General features: G+C 44.3%; 1 protein-coding gene and 1 long non-coding RNA gene across 2 annotated transcripts in view; one reads left to right on the top strand and one right to left on the bottom strand.

Moving 5' to 3' along the window:
- Nucleotides 1-4,510: 4,510 nt before the first annotated feature.
- Nucleotides 4,511-6,058, top strand: LOC147735038 (uncharacterized). Its single transcript, XR_015307551.1, has 3 exons — nucleotides 4,511-4,682; nucleotides 4,729-5,787; nucleotides 5,966-6,058. It is a non-coding gene; the product is annotated as an uncharacterized LOC147735038 (long non-coding RNA).
- Nucleotides 6,059-6,634: 576 nt separating this feature from the next.
- The window catches only part of LPXN (leupaxin), a 372,214-nt gene continuing 368,331 nt past the window's right edge, over nucleotides 6,635-10,517 (bottom strand). Inside the window, exon 9 of the mRNA XM_086953138.1 lies at nucleotides 6,635-7,060. Within this exon, the coding sequence (XP_086809264.1) occupies nucleotides 6,794-7,060 (267 nt within the window). The 3' untranslated portion in view covers nucleotides 6,635-6,793. The remainder of the gene's footprint in view (nucleotides 7,061-10,517) is intronic.

Below are 10,517 nucleotides of genomic sequence, written 5' to 3'. Positions count from 1 at the left end.
TCCCTTTCTTTCTTCTCCTGAGCCTCCTTTTCCTCAAGCTGTAAAGCCTTATCCCGAGCAGCCTTGCGCTGCTCTTTGTCCGCCAAGGCAACCTCACGCTTCATTCGCTCACGCGCCGCTTTCTCCCACATTCGCACGCAATCAAACATGTTTTGTCTAGACCTGCGTTGAAACATACATTGCTCTACAAATTGTATTTTACTCAAATCATACGACCCGTGTAGAGGCCATTGCAATTCAGGATCGGCCTTGGTGTATTTATGCCATAATTTACTGTACATAATAGGGGGAAGGCCAAGCTTTATGTACATGTCCCTATTTGGAGTTCCCTCTGGGGGAGCCGGCTGTGATTCCGCTAACCTAATTGAGGTACCTTCTCCAAGACAACACATTCCTCGGAGTGTGCTGAAAACAGGCATGTTCAAAAAAAGTATCACGAAAGCGTGACACCGGACAAAATGGCACTTACAGTTCTCCACACGATTGTGCCGCTCAAAGGAAAAACAAAGTTAGAGAAACATCTCTACATGCCTGCCTATGTGAAGTGCACTACACATATAAGTTCAAAGATCACAAATTCACAATGTTAGCTAACTCAAATCAAAGTTCGTAGGACTCGGCAAGCGTCCGAAGACTACCTCACCGATCACAAAGCACAGATTTTCAGTAAGCGTCCGAAGACTACCTTACCGAACACAAATCGTAGAACTTCAGTAAGCGTCCGAAGACTACCTTACCGAACACAAAGCTTACCAAATTCTCAAATGTCCAGATTCCAACTGCCAAGGTCTTGTAAGCCAAATCAGCCAAACGGCACTTTCTCAACGATGCAGACACTTTGAAGACTCAGTCGGAGACCGGCGCCACCTGGAAGGTCAGATCGGAAGGAAAGGAAAAAACACCGTGGCAGCCAAGACTCGGGTCACTCGTGGCAGCGCGCGTCCATGGCGGGTTTCCAAGCCTTCGTCACGACCTCTCCTTCGGGCATCCGAGTCGCCGATGAGTCCCACCAGAGTCGCCAATTGAAGTATTTCGGGGTTCCCAAGGCCTACACGCTCCGGAGATAACCCACTCACACTCAAGAACTGTTGGCACGGAAACTGTAAAAGGCAAAGAACAAGTTTATTAAGACCCCATGGGGTGGTGGTACACTCAAACAGCACCCTTCGGCAATGCAAGAGGTATCACACCGAACATCGGTGCGACCTCATTTTATATACAGTTTTGGGGCAATAAAAGATAGGCGGCACAAGTTTAAGACACATTTTCGAGACATATATGGTCATGTTTTGGAATACTGCCAGCTCATTGGAGGGGGCACAACTCCGCTGGTCAGTTTGGTGCACATTCCTGAAGATCTACGGGTCAGTGGGAGCTGCGCATGTGCGGCTTGACCAGTACTAAAAATAGCTTGTTGCTGGGCAGATAAGCGTGGTCAGTGGAACGGACAACGGACTAAAGGGCACGTCGGCCACGAGGTCGCTCATGATCTAAGATGGCCGCCGTAACATTCAAAATGGCGTTATCATATATAGCCAAGTTAAGGAGGACCACGTGTAGGTTCAGCTAATCGCTAATGCGAACGGGCCAATTACGACATTAGGAATGCATTAGAAATAAGTCGCCATAACGGGCGTCAGTAACTCAGTAGGCACTTCCATATAGACACCACTTGAACGTGGCACTATAACAGAACTGGAATGTATGAGTCACACTGCACACGTAAAACCGTAGAGTTACCAAAACTTGTAGGGGCATAGTATCAAGAACGGCGATAGAATTATCGCTGTTTCAGCAGCAGGAAACTGCCGCTAAAGCGGCGATAAGGGGCTTGATAATATGCCCTTGTGAATTCCCATAGTAGCCCAGATTAACACCAGTACCTGGACTGCTATGGGAATAGCAGTCTGTCTTAAGTCTGTCTTAAGTTTGTCTTAAGACAAACTTAAGACAAAATCCTAACTTCTGTGAATATCAAAAGTAATAAGTTCATTCTGTGAATACCAAAAGTAGTAAGTGCATTCTGTGAATACCAAAATAGTAGTAAGTTTAGGATTGAGTCTTAAGTTCATTCTGTGAATCGGGCCCTACATTACTCAAACTACATCACACTACAAATCAAAACTAGCGTTAGCAGACTACTTACTCTACTTACATATCTACTTACTCCCCCTACCCTAAAATCAGCTTAAAGTTAATTTAAAACAAACTTACCTTTTGTTTTGTGGCCTTGCATGTATTGATAAATCTCACTTTACTGTTGTGTTGTCTTAGACCCTGCTTGCATGGGCAATGCAAAACATTGAGGCTTATTTCGATGTTGGTTGGAGTTTCCCCCGACTGACACCCTAGTGGAAACGGGACCGGCCGGTGTCCGGTCGGTGGTCCCGACTGCCTAATTATGATTAGACCACACATGGTACAGTCACATTCCAACATTTCCCTAGGGGAGCATGTGTTCCCATAGGGAAATAGGAGGTTGTATTCGTCCCTGCACCGTGTGGCAGGCAAACAGTGCAGGGATCAACAAGGGGGCACCGGAGGCCACAAAAAGAAGGGGGCCCTGCTAGAACCCCTAAACATGCTTTCCGACAGGCTTTCCATGTTGGAAAGCCTGTTGGAAACCGTGCATCATAATCAGGACGGAGGAAATGAAACCCATTTGGATATGAGCTGGTTTCCGAATGGCCAACGTGCTCCTTAAGTCCATCGGAATCCAGCCAGAACAGCCGACCCGTTTCAATTCCGACCAGCTGCATTGTAATCAGCCAGTCAAAATTGAAACCAGCGATCTCAGTCCTAAAGCATCCAACCTAATGTCTGAGGCTTTGCGACAAGATCGTAATAGGCCCCGTAGTCATGAAGCAGGATTGTTTAAGAACGGTTATACAAAAATGGTTCCATGCTCTTGATAGCATTCTCGTTGAGAACATAAGTATGAGTTCTAACGATAAGCACGGAGTGGCCCATGATGTCAAACGCCACGGATAGATCAGATAGCATAAGGTTACAGGTTTCAAAACTACATACCACCAGCTGAAGTTCGTCCACCAACTCTGCTCTAAAGTCAGCTTGAAAAGGTAAAAAATTATGAACTTCTAAAAATGCTTGCAGTTGAATAAAAACAGCTTTGCTAATATTTTTCTTTTTAAAGGGGAGTAAAGAAATGGTACAATAGGCTTGCAGGATTTTTCACTTGAAGAGAGACTATTCCAATTAAGGGGATCACCCTTGCAGATTTAAAGGCAAAATACTTTTATTCTTTGCAAAAACAAACAAGCTCAGAGATGAAGTAAAGGGCCAGGAGTTGTAATGATTCGACAGGGCATATATCAGAATGCATGCTGATGGTTTAAGTTTTGGCTTTAGTTCTGGTTTTAGTCTCCGATTTCGTTTGGAGTCCCCCAAGGATAAACCCTCTCCCCTACCCTCTTCAACCTTTACCTAGAACCTCTCACTGACGATACACAGATCTACATAAAAATCTCTTCCCCTGAGGACATTTTCTCCCTAAACGAGGCCTTGAAGCGGACAGTCCATTGGCTCACCACCAACCCACTTAAACTCAACGCAAATAAAACTGAATTTCTTCTGATCTCCCCACCCAAACCCAATCCAGACATCTAGGAAGGGATCAAGACCATCACAGCACTAAACTACCCTTCTACCATTGTTGACTCCGCGAAATCCCTTGGAATAACCCTTGTTGGCAGCCTGAATATGCGTGGCCATATAAACTTGATGGCCAAAATGGCTAGATTCCACCTGAGCTACTGAGGAAATCTAAAACCCTTCTGCAATATGTCCGACATTAAAACAGAAAACCAGGCCCTAGTTATTTCCAGACTAGAATATGAATGCTTTCTCTCGTAGGGCTACCCAAGAACTCTTTGGCCCCATTGAAAGCCTGTTTCAATGCCCCCGCCAAACTCCTAATGGCCTCAAGGAAATTCTACCACATCTCTCCCCACCTCAAAGCACTGAACTGACTTCCCCTAGAGGCCAGAATACAATTTAAACTGGCCTGCATTACACACAAAGCTCTTAACTCCAAATCCCCTACATTTCTCGCACAAAACTCGTGATATCCGGAGGAGCCAGAAACTCCTGATCTGCCAAACACCTGTTGCTGCAACCACCATGGTTCCGGAAGAAAAAACCTACAATCGGGCCTTCTTTGGGCCCGCACCAAGAATTTGGAACTCTCTCCCACCCGCTATCAGAAGACTTCCATCCTTGGCACACTTTAGAAAGGAGACCAAATACCTCATGTAATGAATGCTTTACAATCACATAATTGACATGTTCCACCCTCCACCTCGGCATTATCCACAGCCTCTACGGATGATACATATTTTCTGCGCTCCTAGGCATCCCCATAGAGCTGAGACTGCATGCCTTCTTGTATATTATATCTACCCACTTTAATTTTAATCCCACATGTAGCTTGGACTTTAGACTGTGTGCTCCTCCTGAATAATGTATCCCTATCTTTAGTATGTGGTCCATACTATGTTCTGTGCATTTTGCTTCTTTATTTATATAACCAGTTAATATTTTTCAATTTTCTAATCAATTACGGATCCCCTGAGTAGGGTGCATGGACTCCCAAGGGTTCCAGGACCACATGTTAAGAACCACTGGCCTATATTAACTGTTCTTGGAGGTGAGGACAGATGCTTGTAAATAAATATTTTTCTAAGTTAGTGAGCTTGAGCTATTCGCAAGGAATAATATTCATCATCAATATTTAGTTTTTTTTCCTGAACTGTAAACTAGTCCCAGCCGGGGGACACCACAGCCCTTGGGCAACCTGCGATGGTGAGGCTGATATCAAACACACAAAAGTTGATGGAAGGAACTCTTGCAATTTCCCTAACAACTGGCAATTGCTCAGTTTCCAACCCATTGTTATTTTCCCTCGAAATGCACCTTAGTTTGGACCCAGCCATGCCAGGTCATACCTCAACCAGGTACCACAAGCACTACAAGACTGTTTTCATTGTTTTCTTCTTTGATTTGGACTTTTTAGTCATTGTAGCTTGTTTCCACTGGCACAGTGAGCACAGGACTCACCTCTGGGCATACGCAGGACCCCTTAGTGTGGTACATTAAACCCACAATAGGTGATGGGAGGAATGCTTGTAATTTGAGAAAGGACATGGCCTGGCAGTTCAGACTTGACTGTTCCAATTAGAGAAGGATTAAGACTGATTTCCCTATGGCTGAGACCAATCTGACAGGCATGGTGTGCAATTTGGAGGAGGACCAATAGAAATAGTCATAGCACAAGCAGAAGAAATAGGACCATTAAGACAAGGGACCAGATGGAGATGATTAGGTAGACTAGTATGATCAGAATAAACAGGACAAGGAACAGGCCTAGGAGGGTCGTAGGGGTCAAAACCAAATGCCATGATCTGGAGTATCACATAGAGTAGGAGGTTTAGTAATTGGAATATCTGGTCCAGACCGATGAGTATCAGAGGGACCTGGACAACCAGATTCACAAGGACCAATGGGACCCTATCAGGATAAAGATGGGCAGGCCCAGGAGAACCTAATAAGGAGTGAAAGGTTCTGTGGATGCAGTACCAGGTGGACCATGAAGACAGGGACCAGGAAAAGAAGAATCAGGATGTCTCAAGCCAAGAAGAATAGAAGTGCCAGATTTAAAACACTTTTAAACAGGGTTAGGTGGAGAAGGATCCAGCAGACCAGCAGGATATGGGTAAGCATCAGTAACCCATAGATGAAGAGGCCAAAGAAGGGGTAATACAAGGAAGGGTAAGAACCAGGGCTGGGAAGATGGGGATCAGACAGGACTAGAACCAGGAACACCTGATTCAGGAAACCAATACCAGGGTGACCAAAACTAGTTTGACCAGCATGACGATTAAGTGGACCAAAATAGCCAAACAAAGGAGTGCTTGGGACAGAACTGGGGGGGTGGCAACACCAAAAGGCATAGAAGGGCCTGGAGCATAAGGAAGTAGACCAGGCACAGAAGGACACCTATGTAATTTTGTGCTACATGTATTAGGATATCATTCTTTAATCTGAGGGCAGAGGGAATGAAACTTGGAAGATGGTCTAAAGGTGAATATGGAAAAAGGAATGTGGTTTCTGAAGCATGGTAGAAATGGTTTGAGAAATTCAAAGGAATGAATTCATCAAAAATGCTTCATGTCAAATTTTAGGGTATGGAAATCAGCAAAAGGGAGCAAAGGGGGCAAAGGATCATAAGAATGTTCATATGAATAGAAGTGGGGGTGAGAGAGGCTCCAGATAGATCATTTCTGATGGCCCAAAAAGGGTATTCTGAGTAACAAAGGGTCTGCCAGGTGGGTTATTCCTGGGAACCAAGGCCAGCAGTGATAGTTTCAGCACCGGATGAAAGTGACCAAACGCTGCAACAGGACATGGAGATATTGTACAGCGACCAAACACTGCAGCAGGACATCGAGACATTGCACAGTGATCAAACTCTGCAGCAGGACATTGAGATCAATATCAATTTTACAAATGTCTTGCTTAAACAGAGGTGGCAGCAGGGCATGGTGTATAAGGCGTGAAATATTTCCCTTCATGATAATGTTGTGCCTGTTCCTCATAATGTTAGTTCTGCAAACAGAGCTGCACTCCAGATTTATTATTATTTTATTTGTGATTTTTCTATAGAGGGACATTCACTTCTATAGAGTCTTTTGGCACTTGATGAATGCCAAAGTGGAAGTAAGGTTACTAGTTGAAGACTTTTTTGCACAAAAGAAGTGTTGGAGTCTCTTCAACTCTACACAAAGAGCTTGGTAAAACAAGGCTGGCAGTAGGGCTTCTCCTTCTGTTCCCGGAAGGTGCCCTGGCTGAGCTGATTCATGCAGAAGGAGCACACGAAATGCTCTGGGTGGAAGCGGGCACCCATGGCATTGATACAGCGCCCTGCGATCGGCATCTGGCAGCCCTTGCACATAGATCCCTGGCGACGGTGGAAGTCCAGCTCACAAAACGGACGGCCATTCACCTCATAGAAACAGCCATTGGGGAAGCTGCAGAAGCAATCCTGGGAATAGAGGAGAAAGATGAGATTAGTGGATATAAAGGGTGCTTCTTTAATAAAAAATAAAAAAAATTAAATCTTCAGTGAGAGCATGTATTTGTCCCCTGGACAACTGCTTACTCCCCGCAATCTGCTAAAGGGCAATATTATTCCCTTTTATGAAACAGTACCACCCTAACATTGGAGTCTGTAATTGGACAATGATTTGTGATAGGAAGTTAGGTCGCAAACTATTGATACATAGATTACCAATATGCAAGTTGGAAGAGACACTGATACACATCCATTACAATTTGTGAATGAGTAATCAATTCTATACCCATTTACCAATTCAGAACATCTTTTCTAAATGTCTAAATGAGATTAGTACATTGGTGAAAGCTTTCTATCGGTCTTAAGCTCACTGGGGCAGATTTACAAGCCCTTTGCATCACTGGTGCATCACGTTGAGTGATGCACTGGTGGAGCAGCCTTCTAAGTGAAATTTATAAGAACAGGTAAAGTCACCCTGCATGATTTAACATGTGCTTGTAAATATCGCCCCTGTTCATGCAACACTTTGAATGTTAGGCGCGTGACATGGGTGACATGGGTGTTGCTGTGGGTGTTCCCACGCAACACCCATGTCCACTGATGCATTTCCAGATTTACGAGAAATCGTAAATTTGGAAATGCGTCAGAATGCTACACCATGAAGTGCAAAAAGGAGAAATGTTTTCATTTCTCCTCCTTGTTTTCCTCTTTCAATGCGTGATGCATTCTACAGCACACATTGGAAGAGGAAATCAACTCAATTTCCCTTTTTTGCACAAATACAATCTCCCCACGATGCAGGCATCCTTGCACCATGGTGCAAGAGTGCCTGTGCCGGCGCATGGCAGCAGTTTGTGCACCAGCGCAGGGAGTAACACAGAGATGCAACATATTGTTGTTAATATGTCGCATCCCTGTGCTTCGAAACTAATGCAGCGCGGCAAAATGACTTGCAGCACCGCACTGCATTCGTTTTTTGTAGATCTGCCCCTCTGATTTTGCAATCCGGAAGGTTTACGAACAGTGAAAACATTTGTACGGTTGATCCTTAGGGAAACCTGCAACTCACCATTTGAAATGTAACAGAGCAGAGTCTGGTTACAAAGAAACCTTGAGGCATTATAGAGAAGCCAAGACAGGGACTGAGGGCAAGACATGTAGAAGCTTGGCAGAAAGGTAGTGCGAGTCATGGAGACACAGGTAGAAGGAACAAGCAAAGAGACAAAAAAAGAGGGGCACAGAAAGAAAGAGTGAGAGTGCATGAGAGGGAGGATGGGCATAGAAGTGTGTTGAATGCTATAAACTACTTAACAGGACATACCACTTTGTGGGATATTTACACATTGCGAAGAACCCTAAACTCACACAAACAATGACCACATTCAGGATCCACGTTGATAAGTTAGAAGTGGATAGTCGAACAAGATTAAAGGTCACATATAGGGTACGGCAGGCTGGCAGCCCCCATCTGTCAGGGTGGCAAAGGTAACCACTTTTGTCAAAGCAGGAATTTGTTTCTGTTAAAAACTAGAAACTATTGGCGCTCACACTCTGGGAGTTTTTTCCAGGGTATTTGGGTCTTTTTTTTCTGTTTGTAACACCGGATTTTACTTGGTGGTGACACACTGAAAAGAAAGCAACATCATACCATCCACCCTAAATAGGGCGGGCAGTATGATGCCTTTACTCCGATGGGCCCTACTCCAGCCAGTAGAAGAAGAGGGGGCACCGGCATCAGAAAAGTGTTGGTCCACCCAACTCAAAATAGAGTGGGTGGATGGAGGCACTCTGTCATGATTGTGAGGGAGTACCCTCTCCACCAAACTTTAATTCAAGCCATAGATATGTAAAAATGTTATACTGGCTTAATGAAAAACTAAATACATTTTCTCACACACTGCCTGAAGGATCTTAGCAGACTTAATGAAGCTGAAGGATAAAGAAAACATCTGGATCTTCCTTGTGGAAAACCCAGAGATGGGAAAAAAATGCATGACTTCTGGGCATCTGACACAATCAGATACCATCAATAGCTTAGTGCTTCCAAAGTTTGGAAATACTTGTACACTGATGAGTCATGCCGATTAAGCATTACTGAATTGGCAATTGAAACGTGTTAAGAGACAGAGATACAATATGAGAGTGAGAGATTGCAAGACAGAAAGGAATACATACAGCTAAAGAGAGGAGATGGGGTCTGATAGAAAGTGAGACTAGGATAGCTGGAGGGAAAGAGAGAAGCCGTGAGAATGAAAGAGTGAGTGAAATATATCACAGTTGGAAAATCCGGGAAACTAGCAGTTAGAGATGGGTGGTGAAGGATAGGGAGAGAGAAAGAGAAAGATAGGAAAACAGAGAGAGAGTGAGCTTAGGAAAAAGAGAAAGAATGACAGAGAGAGCATAAAAAGTGAAAGAAGGAGAGCAACAGGTAGACTACTAGCTAGAGGGGGAGACAATGTGAGCTATGAAGAGGCAGAGCTTAATAGATAAAAAAAAGAAGAGAAGAAGTTAATTTAGAAGACGGGCTATTTGTTTTAGGTCCATGAGCAAATGGGTGGCTGTTTTGTTAGGTGCTGATTCTTAGTGACAAATGAAGATATTAGGAAAGGAGTGTGCTGTTCATTCCTATTGAAGGTACAACTGAAAGGAATTGGGTTGCTGGTTGGGCATCATGTGAGGCCTGCACTTGTAATAAGTCTACAATTTCCCTTATTGGGAACCAGACCCTCCATTGTAGCACTTGACTCTCTCAGGGTAGAGAACCAGAGTGGTCCAAGGTCTACTCAGGGGAGGACATGTGGGCTAGTAATCACATTCACTGCCAAGTGATTTTCCAGTCTGTGCTTTTTCTTTGAAAAAGGAAAGGTACGTTTATTGCAAACACACTACTAAATGCTATGCTTTGTGTTTGACGTGGCCCTTCCTGCAGGGTCATCCCAATCCTTTTTGACTTCATCCACCTGTTTTTCTGAGCCAGTTTTTGTTTTCTTGTAGGGCTCAGCACACTTTACCACTGCTAACCAGTGCTAGAGTGCTCGTGTTCTCTCCTTTAAACATAGCTATTAGACCTGGACTCCTTAGGGTGGTCTTTCCCTAGACCTGTTGCCTTTTACATCGTGTTTTTGCTGATTCTTTCCTCTGATCACTTTACAACTGACAACCAGTGCTAGAGTGCATGTGCTTCTCTCCTAAACATGGATACATTGGTGTATACCTGATTGGCATATATGATTTTCTAGTGTGCCCCTTGTAAAGTGGCATACCATATACCCAGTGCCTGTATTTCAAGTGCTACTAGTGGGCCTACATCACTGTTTGTAGCAGCAACGTAAGTAGCCTTTCAACCTGGCTCAGGCCTGTCATTGCAGAACCTGTGTCTGCTGGTTACTGCCACTGCGACTTGGCATTTGAAACTACCTTCCAAGCC

Source organism: Lissotriton vulgaris, chromosome 1_2, assembly GCF_964263255.1.
Source record: "Lissotriton vulgaris chromosome 1_2, aLisVul1.2, whole genome shotgun sequence".
In the NCBI taxonomy this organism is placed as follows: Eukaryota; Metazoa; Chordata; class Amphibia; order Caudata; family Salamandridae; genus Lissotriton; species Lissotriton vulgaris.
The sequence above is the reverse complement of the archived record's forward strand: the minus strand, read 5'-3'. Positions and strand labels throughout refer to the sequence as shown.